Here is a 22087-nt window from a genome sequence, read left to right as displayed (position 1 = left end):
TTTTTTTATGTTGTATGTTTACATTTTATTGTTATTTTTAAATGTAAAATGGTAATCTTACATATGTTTAATGTAGTATTTCCATTTTTTATGTTGTATGTTTACATATTATTTATTATTTTCGAAATTATATATAATGTTTTTTTTTACAAAATAGTAATGTTACATTATGGAGATAAACCGTCTTTTTTTAGTGAAAAATGGTAATCTTACATATGTTTAATGTAGTTTTTCCATTTTTATGTTGTATGTTTACATATTATTTTTTAAAAATAAAAATGTAAAATGGTAATATTACATTATGGAATTAAGCCGTCTTTTTTTAAAGTGAAAAATAGTAATTTTACATATGTTCAATGTAGTTTTTCCATTTTTTATGCTCTATGTTTCATATTATTTATAATTTTTAAAAATTAGTAATATTAAAATGTAAAACTATATTTTATGCCACGTGTCATCTTTCGGGAGAATTTTTTTTCGCTGATGTGGACGCTCTATGGAGCCTCAAAAGGTCCCTTTTATTAGTAAGGATTCCCCGGTCACGGTCCCTAGTTTGGTAGGAATGATATATTACCAGATTTTAATGCATAATAATAATTCATAAACAATAGCAAACAGTAAATCACTTTAAACCACGATATGGGGTATTAAACACATTGAGCCTTAACCCTAAGCTTCAATGTTTCAAAATCACATGACCCCTATAATTACATAACAAAGTACACTTCTAGAGCAATTACGACCGAATCCTTAAAACCCTAGTTCCTAATTTGTTACTTAAGCGCAGCTCATCACTTTGTTTGTAAATGTCTTTCTCTTTAAAATCAAAGAAGCTGAAATTATTCATATATTTTATTCTCATTCTGTTATTCTATTTGATAGTATCAAATCGATATCAAAACCATTGTTTTCCAAGCCATCTCATAAATCGGGTTTGTTCTATCATCAAATTGAAACCATGTCTTTTGGATGCTTATCATTCGATTCATTCCTTAGGTTTCTCTTTGTTGACATTGCAGCTCTGAGGGACTTTTAACTGCTTCTCTGTTTTGAACTTGTATTACTTTTCTTTCTTTTTTTGCTAAAACGTTCTTGTGTTACTTGTTAATCTGTTCTGATTCATATTAGTTCAGTGAGATTTTGTTTGTTTGATCTAAGTATAGAATTTTCGTGGTGGCCTTTTGTTAAATCCCAATGATGATGAATAATAAAAAAAATGTTAAAAGTAGTGACTGATTATATATTGACGAATAATAAAAATCTGAGGGATTTATCAATTATTTTATCGGTTTTTACATGTAATCCTCTGTGATCTGGTTACCCCGTTTGGTTTCTTCAAAGTGGATTGATTTCTTGATGAAATCTTCAGAATTTAGTTAAAAGTATTTCATGTTCTTCGTTTTTCAAATTTGGTTTGACATCAGTGGAATGTTTAAATGTTGATTAAATTGTTGTTTTTCGTGATTTTCATGTCAGTCCGTACTTAGTATAAGAATTCATCCATGATATGCTCTAGGTTTTTCCTCAGTTACGCTTTAACAATAAGAAATAGTCTGCATTATTTTCATAGCTATTAAGTTGGAACTTGAAGTCAAAAGTCAGACAAAGGTTTTATACGCAATAGAGGATTTGGTGTCAAATGTTCTGAGCTGTTCACAACTATAGCACTGAACACCTTACTGATCCCATAGCTTCTTATGTGACTCTGAAATCTCCAGACTTAGGCTGAACTGTTTTGAAGAGTTTTTGTTCTTCGGCCATACATGTTTCCCGAACAACAGCATCCATCTAAAAAGCTTCATATGGTACGCTAGATGGGATGCTAGAAGATGGCTGTTATTTAGAAAACATGAATGGCTGAGGAGGAGAATGGTTTCGTTCTTGGGACATGTGGGTTATGGCCCTATTCGCCTCTGTCAGGTTACCTCCCTTGTTTGTAAAACAAAAATCAAACGCGTTAAGCTACAAATCGAAGTCATTAACCTTAACTTTTCACTGTTGTGAGCGAATTGCTAAAGTTAAGTCCATCATTAACTTAGCATGTTTGCATTCCTGATTTCCCATTCCGTCAAGAAACAAAAGTTAAAAGAAAAGAAACATTTAGCATATTGATAACAAAACAACTCTCTTCACCCCCTAGTTCAAGAACATTAAATTTTAGAAAACGAAAACAGAAACCAAACAGACCAGAACACCAAATAGATTTTAAACTCTAAACATCATTTTAGGCTAAACCTTTTTTCAAAAAAAAAAACATCATTTTAGGCTGTTCAGCAGAGCATCCATGTCTGCTCGCTTTTCAGTCAAGTCATTCAACTTTTCATCAATTTCTTGAATCCGAATCTCACAAGCTTCTTTCAGTGCCTTCTCTAACCAGTCCAACTTAAATCCTACAGTTATCACAAATCTCAGTGCAGAATATGCTTCATCCAGATCACTGTTGGAGAGTTCCTCAGATGACTTGCATAGAATCTTAGTCAGGCCTAGTATGACATTCAAGTATGTTGTTCTCAGATGTGGATTCTTTGCACGGACATTTGATGCAATGTTTGGATGCTTTTCAAATAAACTGTTTACAGATTCTACCTGCCAAAAAAAAAAAAATGCTATGAGTAAAACGCAAGTGAGAGACACCAAGGCCTTTTTTTTTATTTTTTACTTGTGAAGAAAGGACTTGAAACCCATTGATATCCACGATGTCTGTAGTTACCACTGGTACATCTAGTTCACCTACAACTTCAAGAACATCAATCTCTGCAACAATCTTGAGTTCATCGTTCACAAGAAACCCGCTATCTCTAGCATTAAGGTCGGAAAGACAAATCATCGACTGAAAACCCTGCATGATGTCCTTCTGATCAAACCAGTATTGAATTTCTGAAAATTCACAAAACAGATTGGATATCATCATCATTTACATTCTCAAATAAGGCATAGATAGATAGAAACACATATATCACCTCGCAGTTGAGAGACTTCTCCAGGAAATTGATTTACAAGAGTAAAGGAGAATTTAGCGTGCCGTCTCCATCCAGAAGGCAAAGATACAGGATTAGAAACAACCAAATACAGAGATAAAAAACAACTAGCATTGTCAACTCCTCTCGGAAACGCGCCAAGACTCCTGCGAGCAAGTACCATGCAAAAGTTGTGTCATTTGTAGCTACAGAACACGATTGTATCACATGCAGACAAGTTCTTGTTCTTACCATTGGCATTGACTGAGCACGAATGTACGAGACCGAACACACTTGGATCGCCAAGAGGAGAAATTCTTAATAACCCAAGTGAACTTCTTATCAGTTTCATTCCCCATTGTTCTTGATGATGACTCCTAAACACTCAAATCTGTTACTAGGACAATCAAACAAAAAAAAACAAACACAAAGATTACGCATGATAAATTGATAACAGTTTTCTTTCCGTACGAGTAACCATTTTTGACAAATCATACAGTGTTAAGGAATTAAAAGAGTAGAACGGTCAGAATGACAAAGTATTTACCCCTAAGAGACGCAAAAGATGAAATCACCAAACACTTCAGCCATGGCTTTTAAAGGCGTCAAATGCTGAAGACAAGAGGATACGGATTGCTTCGTCTCCTCTCCTTATAGGTTGATAAATACTAGTACGAGGGGAACTTTTTGGAAAGCGATACAAAAGAAATTTATCTTCCCAAAACTGTTTTTGAAATTAGGAAGTCCAATTAAAAGTTTTTTTGTAACTTTAAATTAAATGTTCATTAATGTTTTATACCAGAAAATTTGGAATTCCAATACATGTGATTCATTATTAAATTATACTCTACATTAATAAAAAATTTAAATAACTTTTTTAGTATGATTCATATAGGGTTATCAGGCTAGGATTTTATAAAATGTTTTAGTATGGTGTAAGTTGAACGTAAACTTTTATAGTAAACTGTTAAAATATAGTCTCTTTATTAAGAGACTTTATACGCAAATATATTCTTTTCTTTTTTTTTGAAAAAGGGCATTACGCAAATATATTCTTGCCCGTTCGTTTCTCTGCTTTCTTCTTGTTTTGTTCTTGTAGCAATTTTTAATTTGGGCGTTTTTGTTTTGATAAAGTATAGATTTTACATTTATATGGACTTTAGTTGAATCCCAAAGACGATTAATAATAGAAAAATGTTAAAAGTAGTGACTGATTTTTATATCTTTGATACATAATCAATTTTTTTGAGGGATTCAGCTTTATTATTTTTACATGCTATCATCTGTGATGTTATGTTGTTGTCCTAGTCCCGTTCGGTTACTTATTCGAATGAAAGAAAACCTTATTTGTTGCATCCCACTGATGACTGAAAACTATGAAAAGTTTTAAACCGTGACTGATTTCTTTATAAAATCTTCAGAATCTTTTTTTTTTTTTTTAAAGTTGATTGTTCTTCTTCTTAGTTTTTCTAATTTGGTTTGACATCAGTTGAAATCTTGATAATAAATGGTTTTAAGTCTTGTTTTTACTATCATGTCAATCCTTACTTAGTATACTAATACTCTTCATTATATGGTCTAGGTTTTTTTCCGGTGTGCATAAACAAGATAATCTACAGTTGACTGGTTAATAGTTAGATTATGTTGGAACGCGTAAGAAGAAAGGCAATACAAAGATCTTGAAAGGAAGAGGGTTTGGTGTCATATGGTAACTTGCTCATCAAAGAAAACAACTTGCTTGCAAACACCAAATTAACAAACACATGAAGTACATCTTTGTTGAATAAAGTCATTAGCTTTTTTAGCCTTTTTTATCTTTTACTGATGTGAGAGAACTGTTAATTTAATTTGATCACCAACATAGCAATGAGCAGTTATCAAATAATAAGACTTTGACATGTTTGTTGACGCTAATCCGACGTGATTTTTTTTAAAGTTTGGACTCAATTCAGTGACTTCGATTAAACTAAAACATTCCAGGACCTTGATAACAAAACAAGACTCTTATTCTTCCCAAAACTCAAGAGTATTACTAGAAAACCAAGATACAAAAACAAATAGATTGTAAACTCTCGACGTCATTTCAAGAACTTCAGCAGAGCATCCATGTCCGCGCGCTTTTGAGTCAAGTCATTCAACTCTTCCTCAATGTCTTGAATCCGAGTCTCACCAGCTTCTTTCAGTGCCTTCTCCAACCAGTCCAACTTAAACCCCGGTTTTGTCAAATATGTCAGTGAAGAATATGCGTCAGCCAGATCACTGTTGGAGAATTCCTCATGAGATTTGCATAGAATCTCAGTCAGGCTTAGTAGGAAATTCAAGTATGTTGTTCTCAGATGAGGATTCTTTGCACGGACATTTGATGCAATGTTTGGATGATTTTTAAACAAGCTGTTCACAGATTCTACCTGCAAGAAAAAGAAAAGACGTTATGAAAGTAAAACTCAAGTGAGAGACATCAAAGATTTGTTCTATTCTTGTGTTTTTATTTACTTGTGAAACAAGGACTTGAAACCCATTGACATCCACGATGCCCGTAGTTTCCACGATGTCCGTAGTTTCCACAACTTCAAGAACATCAACCTCTGCAATAATCTTGAGTTCATTGTTCACTAGAAACTCACTATTTAAGCGAATCATGGAATGAAATCCCCTGGCGTGGTCCTTTTGATCAAACCAGTTTTGAGATTCTGAAAAATCAATAATACATTAGATCTCATCAAAATTTACATTATCAAATAAAGCATACAACGTGCAGAACTTGACAAGGATCTACTGATAGATATATATATATCACCTCGCTGTTGGGAGACATTTCCAGGAATTTGATTGACAATAGTACATGAGAATTTAGCGTGTCGTCTCCATCCAGAAGGCAAAGATTCATGATTAGGAACAACCAAATATAGAGAAAAATAATCATCATAGATTTATATCCTTTGGGAAAAGCGAGAAGACGCCTACAAACACAAAACCATGCAAAAGATGTGTCATTTGCTTGCAGCTACTGAACATGAATACAAACCCTGCAGACAAGTTCTTATTCTTACCATTTGCAGCGACCAACAACGAATATATCAGAACAAACAGTCTGAGAACTATACGGGGAGAAAGAAGAGAAGTTCTTAATCACCCAAGTGAACTTCTTATTTGCCTCGTTCCCCATCGTTCTTGAAGTTGACTCCTAAACAATCAAATCTGTTACCAGGACAATCAAGCAAAACCAAATTACATAGGATTACGCATGCTAACAGTTATCTTTCCTTGTTAAGCATATACTTGACAGGTGACATATCGAACATAGACAAGGAAATGAAAGAGTGGAACAATAAAAAATGGTGATTATCCCTGAGAGACACGGATGATATGAACTCACCAAAGACTGCAACTACACCTTTTTAAGGCGTCCAAGTCTGAAAGACGAGAGGTATACGAATCGCTTCGACTCCTCATAGCTTATAGGTTGATAAATATTAGGGTTTTTAGTAATTAAACCCCTCAACTAAAGATGAATCGTAAAAAAAACTCTCAACTAAAAATCCTATAAAATACCCTCAACTTTAGTTTCGTTAACATATGTTACACTCCGTCTAAAAAACCGTGACGGAGGGTGACATATGTTAACGGTTTATAAGTTGAGGGTTTATTTCACTGGATTTTTAGTTGAGGGTTTTTTTTCTACGATTCATCTTTAGTTGAGAGGTTTTATCACTAAAAATCATTAAATGTTATTAAATTATTTATTATCATTTATACATTGCTTTAAGATTTATAAGCCTTTAAAACTAATTTATAAATTTTAATACATTAATATATTTGTATATTAATTTATACATCTTAAATTAATAACTTTTAACACTACTAACAACTTATTATAACTTTGAAATATTAAAATATTTGATATTTGGCAATAGTGATATAAAAAAATTTGTGTTTTTATATTGCCATTGTCAAATATGAAATAATTTATAGTTTCTAAGTTATATTAAATCTTAAGTAGTGTCGAGATAATTCATCCATGAAGTCAATCTTTTTATTTAGAGTATGACGTACTTTTTCCTATTTTCATGATTTCTGTCATCCGGCTCATACTTTTCCCTCATGATTATTTTTATTCTCATTGTTCTGAATAACTACATTATATTTTTATTTTCTTGATCAATAATATATTTGAAACATAAAGTAATACAATAAATCAAGAACAATATAGAAAAATAGGAAAATATGAGTCTGATGACGAAAATCATGAAAATAAGAAAAAGTACGTCATACTCCGAATAGAAAGATTGACTTCATGGATGAATTATCCTCAACACCACTTAAGACTTAATATAACTTAGAAACTTTCAATTATTTGATATTTGAAAATGACGATATAAACACACAATTTTTTTTATATCACTATTACCAAATATCAAATAATTTAATATTTTGAAGTTATAATAAGTTGTAAATCGTGTTGAAAATTATTAATTTAAGATGTATAAATTAATTTTATAATAGATTAATGTATTACAAATATAAATTAGTTTTAAAGGCTTACAAATCAATCTAAAACAATGTATAAATGGATAATAAATAGCTTAAAAACCCTTTAATGACTTTTAGTGATAAAACCCCTCAACTATTTTTGACTCGTAAAAAAAATCATCAACTAAGTTTTCAACATTATAAACCCTCAACTTATAAACTGTTAACATATGTCACCCTCCGTCACGGTTTTTTAGACGGAGGGTAACATATGTTAACGAATTAAAGTTGAGGGTTTATTTCACAAAATTTTTAGTTGAAGTTATTTTTTACGATTCATCTTTACTTGAGGGGTTTAATTACTAAAAATCCTAAATATTAATATCTCATAGTGTTTCCCATTTACTTAGTTTTTTTTAAGAGTTTGTGTATACAATGCAAATACTCCTTTTTAATTGCATTGGGGCAAGTAAAAGACAAACGCAATTGAAACTGCTGTTGTGTCCAAAATAAAAACTTTCTAGAAAGAACATTTATCCTTTTCTAAACTATTTTCGAAATGTGGAAGACGTTGATATAGTAATTTGATTAATATTTTTTTTGTTTAGTAATACATTTAAAGTCATGATAAATATAATTTAGTATCAATTATGCAAATCAATATAATTTTTGAATATTATGACGTAAACTTTGGTAAATAAAATTGATTCTGATGATTTTTAATAAAATAATAAATTAATTTTACATTTGTTATTTCTAAAATTAATATTTTCACTACATTCTCGAAACAATCAAATTTTTCAAGGGTTGATATTTTTCTCAAAGACTATAGAGCCAGGCCTTGTGCCGAAAGAAAATGATATTTGAAGCCTTGAAAAATATACTAACATATAACAGCCCAGTTAGACTTTGTCTTAGGGCTTCTTTGTTTTGAAGTTAAAAAGGTTCGCATCTTCTTCTACTCACCTTTGCCTCGTACGCAGCCGCTAATCGGACGACTTCAACATGGTAAGCTTCTCTCAGATTTAATTGCTGGTTTCGTCTGATTGAATTGAATGAATACTTTGACGCTAGTTAGAAAATCAAATGCAGTTACTGATTTTGTTTTATGAAACCAGCCGTCCCACAAGTCGTTCATGATCAAGAAGAAGCTTGCCAAGAAGATGAGACAGAACAGGCCTATTCCTCACTGGATTCGTCTCCGTACCGACAACACCATCAGGTTCAAACAAATCTACTCTCTTTGCTTTTCTCGATCTGTCTTAAGGAGTATGTAGCTGTCATTGTGGATTTATTAGGGCAGGGATAGTGAACGAGTTCTGAAACGAGAAATGTTTTGTTTTAGGTACAATGCCAAGCGCAGACACTGGCGTAGAACCAAGCTTGGATTCTAAGTGAATGCGATGATGCCATCTTCCAGAGTCTTCTTTTCTTTCGGGATTAGCATTTCCTCAAGTTTTCTCATTTTAAGTGATGACTTTTTTCATATTTATGTAAAACTTTACACTCTTTTGAGTGATGTTACCAACTATCCTATGCTAAGAGTTATACTTCATATCATTTGTGTGATTTGATTTTTTTAATTATCTTTGCTTCTACGTCACCTTCTGCTAATCTAGAAACCGGATTAGAGTTAAGCAATATATTTATGTCTGAAGAATGTGCTCATTATCTTCTCTCTTACTGTTGCTTTCAAAGTTATTGGTAGTACCAATCTGATTCGATTGGCTCTCTAATTGTTTAGCTGACGATGTATATCTTATTGTAAATGACAGCATCCAAGCACAATTTGAGTTCTCTCCCTCCCATCTCCTCTGAGCATATACAACTGTAACTTTTAGGTTATTATACTTTTACAAGTAGAGTTCTATAACTCGATGGTAGTCTCTCTATACAACAATGCCTGTGAGACGCAATGAAATCAATTGTTCCTTTCCTTGACAAAATGTCTAGGGATCTTAGTGTGAGCTAGCTTATTCGTTTAGCTATCTGGTTTCAATCAAGATCAAGGTGATGCTAAAAGGGCATCTAAAACTTGGTTTCTTATTGTCTATGAAGGCTCAGCTGACGTTGTGGTATGAGTCAATGATTGCATCAGAAAGTACTCACATTTCGCCATATATAATCAGGCCAATGATAACCTGCTGTCTTTAGTCATGTACCAAAGACCGATACAAACTTGAAAAGCCTTGTCTTAACAAAGGTAGATATATGTATCCAGTGAGTAATCACATTTTGAGCATAACTGAGCTTTACCGAGGCCGTAAGAAACTCTAGATTAATTTTGCAATTTTAGAATTTCAAGATGTTTTTTCATAGGGAATCTTTACATATTGTTTTACATGCACTTTCTTCCCATACAACTCAGTTTTTGGGTCCCATAATTTTATTTATTTATTTATACATTTTCTTAAAAAAATGAATACAAATCTGCAAATCAGTGGACCCGGTCTTGCATTTTCACATCGACATTAAAGGAAAAAGAAATCAATTTTATCTTAGGAGAAAAATACAAGGAAAGAAAAATAAAGAGAATAATGAAGCGAGCCCTCGTATATAACAACAACATCCATCAATCTTTTTCTCCTTATCGATATTTCAACTTCCTTCTCTCTCTCTCTCTCTTCTCTCTTCGCTTTCTCTTTTGTATCTGATACCCTTTGATTACCGTAACGTCGATCATGAAGAAGGTTACAACGGCATCGACTAAGAGGGCGGCAAAGGATCAGTGGGTGGCGGCGGCGATGACCGACGACCAGATGGTTGTAGAGCTTCTAATAAGGCTGAAGCATGCGGGGACGACGGTTTCAGAGAATCCCTCGACGAATCTGCCTCCGTTGCAGTGGGGAATCCGTCGACGGAGGTCACGACCTTCAAGATTTGGCGGCGGTGGTGGCGGCGGCGTTCTGGTTACGTTGAAGAAGGATGTAGATTCCGCAAGAGGCAGTCCGAAGACTCCTCTCTCATGGAGCGACGGATCTGGAACTGGCGGCGGAGCCTCTGCATCTCCTCCCTCCGCCGTAGGAGTCGAGGATATTAGTCGTCAAGCTAGCTGCTCCACGTCAACAGTATACGGATCTAAGGTACCTTCTCTTTAACTTATCCCTCTCCTCCTCCTCCTCTAAACATGTCCTTCACTACACATATCTCTTTATAGTTCACCGATCTTGGGTTACAGAGTCCTTTCACCAGGCCCTGTTTTACACCGGAAAATTTCGTCACTCGACGTGTTTTGCCGGGGATCACGGCGGAGCTTTCTTTTTTTCTGTTTCTTTTAGGTTTTATGCGAAAGCTTCCATTTCCAAAAGTCAAAGCCTGTTTTAACTTTATTTTCCATATTTCTTACTTTCTTTTTCGATGTTTTTTTCGTAATAATTTTAAAAACTGCTAATATTCTTTCACAAAACCTGGAGGTTAACCGGTTAATCTTCTCGGTTAACCTTACTTTCTCAGTGAGCGTCTCGTAGTTTGTCAAAATTTGATTTGTCTCAAGAGGAATAATATTAAAGCTTCTTTAGATTATGGGGGGGTGGGGTGGTGGTGGTAGTAGTACAGCTAATTGGCCAAAACGTGCGCGTTCACTGTACGTTTTGAGGCACCGAAACGGTGTCGTTTTGGGTGAAAGGTGGGTGAGGCGAGTAAAATCTTGTCGGAGAGAGTGGGATCACGTGATCTTTAAGAGTTGATGACACGGGATTTTCATGATGTGGCATTCGCATTTGTATTTTTGTTTCTAAAAGAATAGTTTTTTTTGTTTTTTTTCTCTTTCTGACTTATAAAAAAAATATTTTGTGGTAAAAGAAACTTTACTACTGGTATCTTAAAATTAAGATCTGGTTTGATTATACGGTAAAGGATCTATAACAGTTGTCGTTTACTCTTCAGCATTTAATTTGTATTCAAATTCCCGGATTTGGCATCTTAAATTACTGAGGCAGCAATAGACTTTAACTTTACTTACTTTGTTGGATTTGGAGCTGATGAAATGCTTTTTTTTTTTTAATTTATTTTTCAGGCTTTTCCAACAAACGTAATCACAAGTTCCTTTTCCAAGAGACTGAAGAGAAAGAAGGTACTAATATACAAAACTCTTCCACGAAAATCCTAGATGAAATCAAATTTTTTTAAACTGAGCTGAGACTTTGTTTTGTTTAGTTAAAGTCATTTTCGGAGCTTAAATACGAAGAGAACTTGAAGTTGAAGGAAAGACTCGACCTTCAAAAGGTAAAAAAGAGAGTTTTATTATAATTGTTATCTCACTTTATCTCCAATCGTATTCTAACTAATATGGTCGTTTCCACAGGAGATTGCGAGTCTCCGAGCAACGTTAGACGAACAAAACGTAAGGAACCAAAGGTTGAAAAGGATTAAGGTGAGCTTTTTTATTTTCCCTTACTATTTTTATTGTCTTCTCATTTTTCAGAGTCTCTATTTGCTGCTGGTCTTTGTCTGAATTAAAATCTATTCTTTTGTTTTTCTTGTTTCAGCTTGACTTGAACTCAGGCCGTATCAAGAACGAGACTCCGGTTAATATGATTCATAATTCACAACGCGAATCAAAATGCTGCAGAGTAGAGAGCAACAAAACTGCTAGCTTCTTCCTCCCTGATTTGAACATGGCACCATCCGAGGACGAGATATTGCATGGAACTAGCTAAGTGGCTGCCTATCTGAAGATTTTTTAGATCTCAATCTTATCACAATCAAGAAGGGAGCCATAGACTTTGCACAAACAAAAGTGAATGTAATAAGAGGTGTAATGTCTCCTCACATCATTCTTTGTGTTCTGTTTCCTTCCTTTTTGAGTGTAAAACACTCATTACTTCTTGGTTTTTATTGAGAAGGTGGTGGAAATTAGGTTCTTTAACTTTTTGTTTCTCTCACTATTGTATCGATTCGTTGTAGTTAAAAAAGCTTTTTGTTGGAAATTGTTACTAACAGGACAAAGTAGAACAACTAGTTGACTTTTTATGTTTCAAACATCTCCTTTTTATTTCGTTAACAACAATATGTTACTATTTAATTTGAAATTAAAGCCCTAGTTTCCGCTCAACTAACCCAAGGGAAGAGAGAGATCTATCCAGCTCACGAGCCATCATTATTCTACTAATTTAAAATTTTCAAAATTTAAACTTGTGAGGTAAGTAGTATAGTGTTATTGGTGGTTTGTCGGCGTGTCCACGGGTATAAAGAAAACATATGCCAACTTGTAATCACCTAATTTGTCTCGATCCAAGTTATTATTGTCGAGAGATACGAAAAATAATTATTGTAATTAGTAGTCTACTAATTATACTTATCCATTTTCCCTCATATTAAATGTTTTATGACAGGTATACTAAAAATAATAAATCAGAAACTATATACGTTTTAATTAAAAAATAAATGCTAAAAACATGTTTGACAAAAATATGAAGAGAAACAACTAAGAACATCTCTAAAAAGAAACTATATTTTGAAGTTTCTAAAACTTTATATTTGAAGTTTAAAGATGTTCTTCTACAAAAGTAAAACTTTAAACTCAATTTCAAAACTATTTGTATTTTATAATATGGTCCTTATATTGTAAATAACTAACAGATATATAAACATATTACAACAATATTAATTAATAAAATATTCTATTAAAATATAAAAATTCAAATAAAAATAACTTAATTAATATTGAACTTCAAACAAAATACCATATTGTTCTATAAAATGATTTTCGTAATGCATATATGATCTATTAGTGCATATCGAAGTAAAAATGGTTCTCCTAATTTTTACTTGGCAGATTACAAGCTAAAAATTATTGAAATCGGGTGATATTGATACTTGTAAATACATTAGATCGGAACAAGAAAGTAAAAGAGAAACAAGAAACTTCAAATTTGAAGGATTAAAACAATAAACGAAGAAATATTTATGAATCATAAAAGTGGTGTGTGATTGTAGGGACCAAAATGCAAATAAAATATGAAACAGTTTTGAGTAGTGAAACTTCAAATATAGAGTTTTACTCTACAAAACTTTAAATTTGAAGTTTCCTTTTGGAAAATAAAAAACTTTATATTTGAAGTTATAGAGTGTCCTTTGGAAATTCTCTAAGAAAGTATAGTTTAAAAAATATTAATTGCAGTTGACCAAAAAAGAAGAAAAGAACGAGGGTTCAGTTAGTCATGGTTGATTAAAGAAGAGATCCCCTCAACTATTATTATACTAAATCTCCACAAACTTTTTATGCTCTTCCAAAAACCCTCTAAACTTACATAATTCATCATTTAACACAGCGACACCCCCCTATCCAAGACACGTTCTCCGGCTCCATATTCAGTACAATCCTAGCATCCCTAAACGAGTAATCTAACTTGTTCAAAGCCAAAACCGAGAACGTTTCAGTAGCCTCAAGAGCCAAATTACATTCTCTAATAGCGTTCGGGTACTCACCTAATCCCATTCGCATATAACAAGAAGCCATGCTGGTTCTCAGATAAGCTACATCATCGATATGGTCCTTAGGCAAAAGCTTTTAAGGCTTTGTCGTAACGAAACATCGCTCCTTCGTTGTTGTCGCGTTTCTGGAGTAGCTTGTTCCCTTCTTCTTTGAGCTCTCAAGTGTACTGGTGATGAAAATCTCCATATCTTCTGTCGAAGTTGAACAGTGGTTGGTTTTGAAGTCTTTGAAGGCAAGTAAAACGACACGACATGGCATGGTACTCTCTGTAGGAAGGTGGAGTGAATCATACTCCACAAATAAAATAGTTTCCAGAAAATTAATTGAAAAAAAAACATACAGAGTATTTGTTGTAATAATCAAACGATGTCGTATTGAACGTAAAGTTTTTGTTTTGTTCTGTATTTTGACGATTTGATGAGAGCATACGTTTTTAACGATAAACAATGACCAGCTACGCATTGATCAAGTCAAGCCATGGAACAAACTTGTCTGCGGCATGAAAGGATTTACAGCGGTTAGCAAGCTGGAACTAATACAAAATGGTTTGCTTCCTATTATCGCTAAGCCTAAGCAATCTTCAGTTAACCATGAGAAACGTTTTAATTTTTGTGAGAGAGACTAAGTATTCACACCTTGTCTTAAGCTGCTGCAGCAATCAATGGTGCCAACATTATCTACTGGATATAAAAACTCGATAGGTAATGGTAATCACATTCTTTTCTTTCATTCAATTAAAAACAGGGTAAAACCCCTATCATTCAAACCATGATGAATCCATGATACAATTTCTACCCACAAAAAAAGAATTATCATTGACAAAGCTTCGACGCCAGCTGTCACAAACCAAGCTTCTTCGAAAACAAGTCCGAGATATTAGCTATTACAAACCCAGCAAAGACCTGGAGAAAAAAACAGAACAAAAATTCTTGAGCAGCAAGAAAGTCTTCGTTCTCTAATGTTTGTGATAAAATGCGAGATTTTAAGTTACCTGAGTAGAGCCAAGGATGTAAATGGCGGAATAATGACGACCATGAATCATCATGTCAGCAACCATCGCCAGTGGAATCGTGAGAGACATGCCCAGTGTCGCTACTAACGGAGTCGTCCACACCACAGAAAGTGCCCTAAATTACGAAGAAAAAGGACTTGTAAGTATGTCATATTAAACATTTTTCTATTGGCTACACTTTAGCTGACACCTAGAATCATTGGAAACTAACCAAAAGTAGTCAGAGAGGACACTTCCAACGAAACCATTAGCCAAAACAACTTCATCAAGTTTGGCAGAGTGCGGTATGGTAAACTTGGGTTCGATCCCTAATGCTGTCAATGGCCACACTGAAAGCCCCAAAAAATAAAACACAAATAGTTGAATAAAAGAGCATATGTTATGTAATTGGATGAATAATATGGAAGATATATTGTTGTACCAAGCCACCAGAGAGCAACAAGTGTGAACAATCCAATGTATCCAAACAGCTTTTGCACATCAACTCCTTCTCCTTCTTCACCAGCAAACTTCTTTAGAAGCACTGTGATGTCAAAAACAGGCCACAAGGATATTTATCCTCCACAACACACAAATTCTCCAAATCATAGGAGGATCAATTTTCAAAATGAAATAATTATCTAACCTGTAAATAGTCCATAGGAGACAGCAGAGAGAAGCCCAAAGAGATCTCCAACAAGGGACCGTTGCCCGTTGCTAAACACAAATATCAACTGTACGTTAAAAGAATATGGTTGATGAAACTGTCAAACTTTTATGTAATCACCAATTTAATCAGAATGAGACCGTTCCAACACATACATATACAAATCAAGATTACTTTATTAAACATTGAATTTTCTAGATGATACAAAAGGTCAACTATCAATTAAGAAAGCAGTTCAGGTTTAGCTTTCAGAGTTATAAAGACATAAATGTCAGAAACTATGCATGGTGAAACAGGTTAAGATGAGTAACATAGAAAAAACTTACAGCGAAGAGTTTAGTTGCGAGTCATCAGCAGCCCAAGTTTTCCCAAGCGTTGTCATGACCACACCAGCCATACTCACAAACACAGCAACTACTTTCGACAGGTTCAGAGTATCTTGTCCCAACAATGCACCAATGAAAAGAGTGAACAGCCCCGAGGTTGAAGACAAAACAGTAGTGCTCGCCACGCTTGTACGCGCAAGAGCAGCATTAGACAGATACTGCAGCAAAACAAATATCATTCACCAATGGTTTATATAAACAAACAGAATCTAAAAACAAGACAAACCTCTGTGACAAACCAAATGGGCGCCAGGTAAAGACCATACAACACAATCTGCTTTGTGGTGATCACCTCTTTCCCATGTCTCTGTGTTTCTTCTTTCCCTCTACCAATCAACGGTCTCACATCTTCCTCATGGGAAGAAAAGTCTTCCTCGCTGTCTTTCTTAGTGATAGTCCCTTGAAGTCCCATCTCAATAACTTTATGCCTCAGAGGAGAACCAACCTCAACAGAGGAGACATCATTGGCTCTGGAAGAGCGTCTGCGATCTAGGTACCGACAAAGCCAGTCTTTGAGGAAGGCAACGGGAAGGTACACAATCATAAGAGAAGCTCCAAGGTACGTGACTGCAAATGGCTGCTTATATGCTGTAAATATATCCTGATGAAAAATTCAAAAAATCATACAATTAAAACAGAGATCTAAGCCTAACGGAACAGATCAAAGCATCCACATCCTCAAAAAGAATCAAACTTTGAGAGTCTATGTACCTGAGTAACTTCAGCGGAGGTGACCCATATGACGACAACGGTACCAATCAAAAAGAGACCAGCTTTGTATCTCCAACCCATCGGAAAATCCAAAAACTACAGGTTTGTGAGTGGGGATCAATCTCCAGAGATAAGATCTGTTCGGTTCGAAAAGGTTGGAACTTTGCGGAGAGGAGGATTGAATTAGATCAGAGGTAATCGAGGGAAGACGGTGGAGTGAAGAAGAGAGAAAGGGGGCAAAGTCTAGAAACGACGACCAGAGAATTGACCGGATGAGAGAAATGAAAAATAGAAATAAACGGAGGAGTGACCCGCGAGGGAAGGACGGGGGGAAAGAGAGGAAAGCGTTACGACAAGAAACTAAAAAAAAAAACATATTTATGTGTAAGGAAAAACATTTACGTTTTATGTAATAAAATTTGTTTAGTTAATGACTTTAATTTTTGTTCAAAAAAAAAGTTAATGACTTTAATTAAAGAAAAAAATCGGAAGGTAGAATTTATGGCGTGATGTTGCCTTTTTCAACGATAGTTTAATACAGTATTTTACTAGATCGTAATATCTACGTATGTATAGGTAGGCTATAGCTTAAATTGGAAGAGAAAAAAGGAAAAAGTTGCAGAAAGTTACAAACATTTTTTTTCTGAACCAAAGTGAATATTTTGATAATAGTACAAAATTTCTATTTATCATAATTGGATTGTAGCTGCATCATTGGGTCACGAGAGCTTTTCATGCATTTGGAACATTCTTCTACGTAATAAAAAGTTCAATCATTTTTGCAGAATGCAATTCTCCAGACCATTTTTAGCTAATAGTAGTACAAGTTACCGTCATCTTGTATTTCTATCATTTTTTTCTCTTATCTATTTTAACGTTTATTTTATCAGTCATTTCTTTTAAAGAGTTACTGATTCCAGAATAGAGAAAAGTAGCATAAAAGAGAGTCAAACGAAATGGATGTTAGAAATGTTGTTGAGAATACAAAGAAATATCCCTTATCCCATGGTTATTCAGTTTGCTTGTCATCTCTACGGCTTGAAGTCTCTCAATCTACTATATGTCCACCATATTTTTTATTACTAAAATTACAACTTTTTTGTAAAAAAGTGAAAACCTTTTAGAAGCACAATTTTATATGTTATCAAACTGCAGAATAAATCAAACAAAAAGGGTTAAAACCAGCATAGTATGATTTAGAAAATTCGTTTTGCTAGTAGTAGGTGGCATGAGGAACTGTCAAGTTGGTGGTGTGGTGCTTATGGTATTAAATTAGTGACACTGACAACTATGTATTGTTTTGATGTCTAGGCAACAGTGAATGACACCTATATTATCCTTTCATTGTTTTTTCTACTGTCTACATTCAATTATGATCAAGTACAACTGCTTCAACTTTTTTTCGGATTTGTGAAACCATTTTGCAAGTTGCATACCAAACATGCTTACAAGCTAAACTTCAAGTGTTACCGATTGTTGTTTGCATATATGTATTTTTTTTTTTTTTTTTGCCATGGAACCAATTACCTTAGTTTCTGCTTTTCTTAGCAACTCATTGTAAAAATAAAATTGTTCATTTTTTCGAAATGATTTTTACATATTTAGCAAAAAAAGAAAAAGAATAATTGCATACCAGTCGTATGGAGATTCTGCAGGCTAATAGGAGAGTAATAGACATGCGAGTCCAATGGCAAGATAAGAGTTTCTTCTTATCTTGTATCTATGGAGAGCCGGTTAAGAACAGGCGTAGTGAAGTCTGGGAGAGATTGACAAGAATTGGAGTAAGCAGAAATGAGCCATGGATGATGACAGGAGACTTCAATGAACTTGTCGACCCCTCAGAAAAGATAGGAGGAGCTGACAGAAACGAAGCTGAAGGCAAAGACTTCAGACAGATGCTTCACGCCTGCGGTCTTGAAAACATTAAGCATAAGGGTTATCAGTTCTCTTGGGCAGGAACACGTAACAATCAGGCAGTTCAATGCAGATTGGACAGAACAGTTGCAAACCAAGCATGGACTGATATGTTCCCACAGGCGTCCGCCTGCTACCTCCCAAAGATATGCTCAGATCACAGCCCCGTTCTGACCACGATGATCGAACAGATTTGGAAAAGGAAAGCTAGTTTTAAATACGATCAACGCTGGATCAAGCGGGAAGGTTTTGCGGATGCAGTTAAGGAAGCTTGGAAAGGGCATTGCTATGGACAGTTTGGACTAGCAAGCAGAATTGCAAGCTGCAGAAAGTCCATCTCCATGTGGAAGCGACAAGCGAAACCTAGCTCTGCTTTCCGTATTCAGGAGCTTCACCACAAGATTGATGAGGAAACAAAGAAGCGCTGCTTCAATGACGACAATCTGTGCAAGCTTAGAGCAGAGCTGAATGAAGAATATCACAACGAGGAGCTCTTCTGGTACCAGAAATGCAGACTCAACTGGCTAAGGGCAGGAGATAAGAACACCAAGTTCTTCCACGCAGTCACAAAAAACAGAAGAGCCCAAAACAGAATCCACAGCCTCATCGACAACGATGGAAGAGAGTGGTTTGCAGAAGAAGAGTTGGGGAGACTTGCCGAAACTCATTTCAAGCACCTCTACTCCTCAGAAGACATTGGAGTCTCACTCTCCAACTGGAATGAGATCACCCCGATAGTCTCAGGAGAGCAAAATGACATGCTCATGAAGCCAGTAACACTGGAGGAAGTCAAAGAAGCTGTCTTTGATATCAACCCCAGCAAGTGCCTAGGACCCGACGGTATGAGCGGCTCTTTCTTCCAACATTTCTGGGAAACAATGAGTGTGGAAATTACAGACATGGTCAAGGAGTTCTTTAGAACTGGAAAACTTGAAGAAGACATCAACAAGACCAACATCTGTCTTATTCCCAAAAAGTTGTATGCAAAAAAGCTTGATGAATATAGACCTATCAGCTTATGCAATGTAGCCTACAAAATTATATCAAAGCTTCTCAGTAAGCGGTTGAAATGTGTCTTACCCGATGTAATCACAGAGACACAGGCTGCATTCATAGAAGACAGGCTAATCTCAGACAACATATTGGTCGCACACGAGCTACTACATGCGCTCAACTCCAACAACAAATGCTCGCGTGAACACATTGCAATCAAGACAGACCTCTCTAAAGCCTTTGATAGAGTAGAGTGGCCTTTTCTTGAGCAAGCAATGAAATCTCTCGGTTTCTCGGAGGAATGGTGTAAGCTAATAATGGAATGCATCACTTCTGTGCAATACCAGGTCCTGATCAATGGAAACCCACATGGAGACATCAGACCAACCCGAGGGATAAGACAAGGAGACCCCCTCTCCCCCTACCTCTTTGTCATATGCACGGAGATGCTGGTTCAGAAACTCATTCAAGCAGAATCGAGAGGCGAGATTACAGGGCTGTCAGTGGCAAGAGGAGCACCGGCTATTTCACACCTCCTCTACGCTGACGATAGTATGTTCTACTGCAGACATACAGATGAGGAGCTGAACACCATTCTTGCCATTTTGAATGAGTACAGCCTCACCTCAGGACAGAGAATCAACTACCAGAAGTCAAGTATATATTTTGGAAAAAATATATCTGCAGAACGAAGAGAAGAAATCATGGAGAAGCTAAGAATGGATCAGGTGGGAGGAGATGGTATCTATTTAGGACTTCCTGAGTCCTTTGGAGGCTCCAAAGTATCCATTCTTAACTACTTAAAAGAAAATTTGGAGCAGAAACTTGGTGGTTGGCAAAACAGGTTCCTCTCACCAGCAGGAAAGGAAGTTCTCCTGAAAGCAGTCGCATTGGCCCTCCCCACATACACGATGAGCTGTTTTATCCTGCCTAAGACACTCTGCAAAAAGATAGTAGCTTTGATGGCAGACTTCTGGTGGAAAAACAACAAAGACTCGAGAGGAATGCACTGGAAAACCTGGAGCCACATGAGCAAGCCAAAAGAGAAAGGAGGACTCGGTTTCAAGGATTTGGAGGATTTCAATGTGGCATTACTAGGGAAACAATTATGGAGACTGATCACACACCCAAACTCCCTCCTCGCCAGAGTTTTCAAATCTAGATACTACAAATCCTCAGACCCTCTAAATGCTACACTAGGATCTCGTCCCTCCTACGCATGGAGAAGTATGATGGCTGCGCAGAAACTGATCAAGCAAGGCGCAAAAGTGGCAGTTGGAAACGGTAGGAATACCAAACTATGGGAGGAGCAATGGTTGGGGAGCAAGCCTGCCTTCGCACCTCGAGTCACGAGGCTGATACTGCCTCAATACCGACAGGTAGTGAAGTCGAGCATGGCAGTTGTTGATCTGATGACTGTCCCTGGAAAAGAATGGAACAGAGAGCTCATCGAAAACATCTTTCCCGAGCACATCAAAGAGCAAATTCTTGCTACAAATATACAAGGGAGCCACGGAGAGGACACCTACTACTGGGAATACACAAAGACCGGCCACTATACCGTCAAATCTGGGTATTGGGTGCAGCAAAGCATAAATAAACCAGACCAGAGCGACAAGATAGTGGACCAACCAAGCCTCGACGGCCTCTTTCAGCGGTTATGGAAGATGAATACAAGCCCTAAAGTTCACCACTTCCTGTGGAAATGTCTCAGTGACTCATTACCTGCAGCTGCAAACATGAGGAACAGACATATAGCAAAAGATGGCAGCTGTGGAAGATGCGCTATGGAAGATGAGACGATCAATCATATACTCTTCACATGCCCATATGCTCGGTTGATTTGGGCTCTGTCCCCAATTCACGCTCCACCAAACGGAGTATTGTCAGACTCTCTCTACGCAAACCTGGCCCGTGTGATGAACCTGGAGCATCAAGATCCTACTGAAAAGGAGTATGATGATCTCGTTCCTTGGCTGCTATGGAGAATATGGAAAAACCGAAATGAGTTCCTCTTTAAAGGAATAGACTATACAGCGCCAAGCACAGTCAGTAAAGCAAGAGAGGATTTGGAGGAATGGTTGAAAAGAAAGGAGGAAGAAAAAACTGTAGCCAATACAGCCCCCCGCAGTAGTCAACACCATCGATGGAAACCACCACCCACTAGCTGGATAAAATGCAACTCAGATGGAGCATGGCAGAAAGATCGACATCAAAATGGAGTGGGCTGGATAAGTAGGAATGAACATGGCAGACTGCTCTGGGCGGGCATGAAAAGCGTCCAGGGACTGAGATCACCAGCAGAAACAGAAGCAGAAGGAATCAAATGGGCAATGCACTCCATGCGCAGCCTAGGATATAAGCAGGTGATTTTTGAGACAGATGCACTCTTGATTGTCAAAATGATTGCAGGAACTCAAGAAATATGGCCAAACCTCAAGCCAATCATTATGGAAATACAAAGCTGTCTCACTGGAAACGCTGGCTACAGGCTCGAGTATTATCCAAGAGAGAGTAATAAAGCAGCAGATAGGATAGCAAAGGAGGCTTTTTCACTACAGA

At 36.0% G+C, this 22087-nt stretch overlaps 5 protein-coding genes and 2 non-coding genes across 8 annotated transcripts; 4 read left to right on the top strand and 3 right to left on the bottom strand.

Annotated features, from left to right (window-relative positions):
• Nucleotides 1-530: 530 nt before the first annotated feature.
• LOC117127441 (MATH domain and coiled-coil domain-containing protein At3g27040-like) lies at nucleotides 531-3949 on the bottom strand. 2 transcript variants are annotated; one of them, XM_033277801.1, is made up of 5 exons: nucleotides 3505-3949; nucleotides 3210-3348; nucleotides 2961-3124; nucleotides 2660-2877; nucleotides 531-2586 (listed from the first exon to the last, which is right to left on the bottom strand). In XM_033277801.1, the coding sequence occupies exons 2-5, from the start codon at nucleotides 3314-3316 to the stop codon at nucleotides 2257-2259; spliced, it is 819 nt and encodes a 272-aa protein (XP_033133692.1). In that variant the 5' UTR covers nucleotides 3317-3348; nucleotides 3505-3949; the 3' UTR covers nucleotides 531-2256. The 2 variants fall into 2 exon arrangements, with proteins under 2 accessions (XP_033133692.1, XP_033133691.1); XM_033277800.1 differs by having other exon boundaries at nucleotides 3210-3949.
• On the top strand, nucleotides 1188-1271 carry LOC117127579. The gene has a single exon (XR_004450599.1). It is a non-coding gene; the product is annotated as a small nucleolar RNA R21 (small nucleolar RNA).
• Nucleotides 3950-4123: 174 nt separating the features above from the next.
• On the top strand, nucleotides 4124-4212 carry LOC117127581. Its single transcript, XR_004450601.1, has one exon. It is a non-coding gene; the product is annotated as a small nucleolar RNA R21 (small nucleolar RNA).
• Nucleotides 4213-4382: 170 nt separating this feature from the next.
• Nucleotides 4383-6128, bottom strand: LOC103835487 (MATH domain and coiled-coil domain-containing protein At3g27040). Its single transcript, XM_033278077.1, is given in 5 exon segments — nucleotides 4383-5365; nucleotides 5451-5580; nucleotides 5688-5883; nucleotides 5886-5917; nucleotides 6008-6128. Coding segments are annotated over 5 exon segments (804 nt in total). The 5' UTR covers nucleotides 6124-6128; the 3' UTR covers nucleotides 4383-5035.
• Nucleotides 6129-8302: 2174 nt separating this feature from the next.
• LOC103834576 (60S ribosomal protein L39-1) lies at nucleotides 8303-9010 on the top strand. Its single transcript, XM_009110648.3, has 3 exons — nucleotides 8303-8435; nucleotides 8546-8649; nucleotides 8773-9010. Exons 1-3 carry the CDS (start codon nucleotides 8433-8435, stop codon nucleotides 8819-8821), a joined length of 156 nt encoding a protein of 51 aa, XP_009108896.1. The 5' UTR covers nucleotides 8303-8432; the 3' UTR covers nucleotides 8822-9010.
• A 247-nt stretch (nucleotides 9011-9257) lies between these two features.
• Nucleotides 9258-12393, top strand: LOC103834575. Its single transcript, XM_009110646.3, has 5 exons — nucleotides 9258-10510; nucleotides 11443-11499; nucleotides 11583-11651; nucleotides 11731-11799; nucleotides 11915-12393. Exons 1-5 carry the CDS (start codon nucleotides 10109-10111, stop codon nucleotides 12083-12085), a joined length of 768 nt encoding a protein of 255 aa, XP_009108894.1. The 5' UTR covers nucleotides 9258-10108; the 3' UTR covers nucleotides 12086-12393.
• A 2170-nt stretch (nucleotides 12394-14563) lies between these two features.
• On the bottom strand, nucleotides 14564-16947 carry LOC103834574 (uncharacterized vacuolar membrane protein YML018C). Its single transcript, XM_009110645.3, has 8 exons — nucleotides 16619-16947; nucleotides 16134-16508; nucleotides 15848-16065; nucleotides 15501-15571; nucleotides 15297-15398; nucleotides 15087-15204; nucleotides 14855-14990; nucleotides 14564-14765 (listed from the first exon to the last, which is right to left on the bottom strand). Exons 1-8 carry the CDS (start codon nucleotides 16697-16699, stop codon nucleotides 14703-14705), a joined length of 1164 nt encoding a protein of 387 aa, XP_009108893.1. The 5' UTR covers nucleotides 16700-16947; the 3' UTR covers nucleotides 14564-14702.
• Between the last annotated feature and the right edge of the window lie 5140 nt (nucleotides 16948-22087).

The sequence above is a fragment of the Brassica rapa genome, chromosome A08 (assembly GCF_000309985.2).
Source record: "Brassica rapa cultivar Chiifu-401-42 chromosome A08, CAAS_Brap_v3.01, whole genome shotgun sequence".
In the NCBI taxonomy this organism is placed as follows: domain Eukaryota; kingdom Viridiplantae; phylum Streptophyta; class Magnoliopsida; order Brassicales; family Brassicaceae; genus Brassica; species Brassica rapa.
Note: the sequence above shows the minus strand (reverse complement) of the source record. Positions and strands in the feature narration are given on the sequence as shown.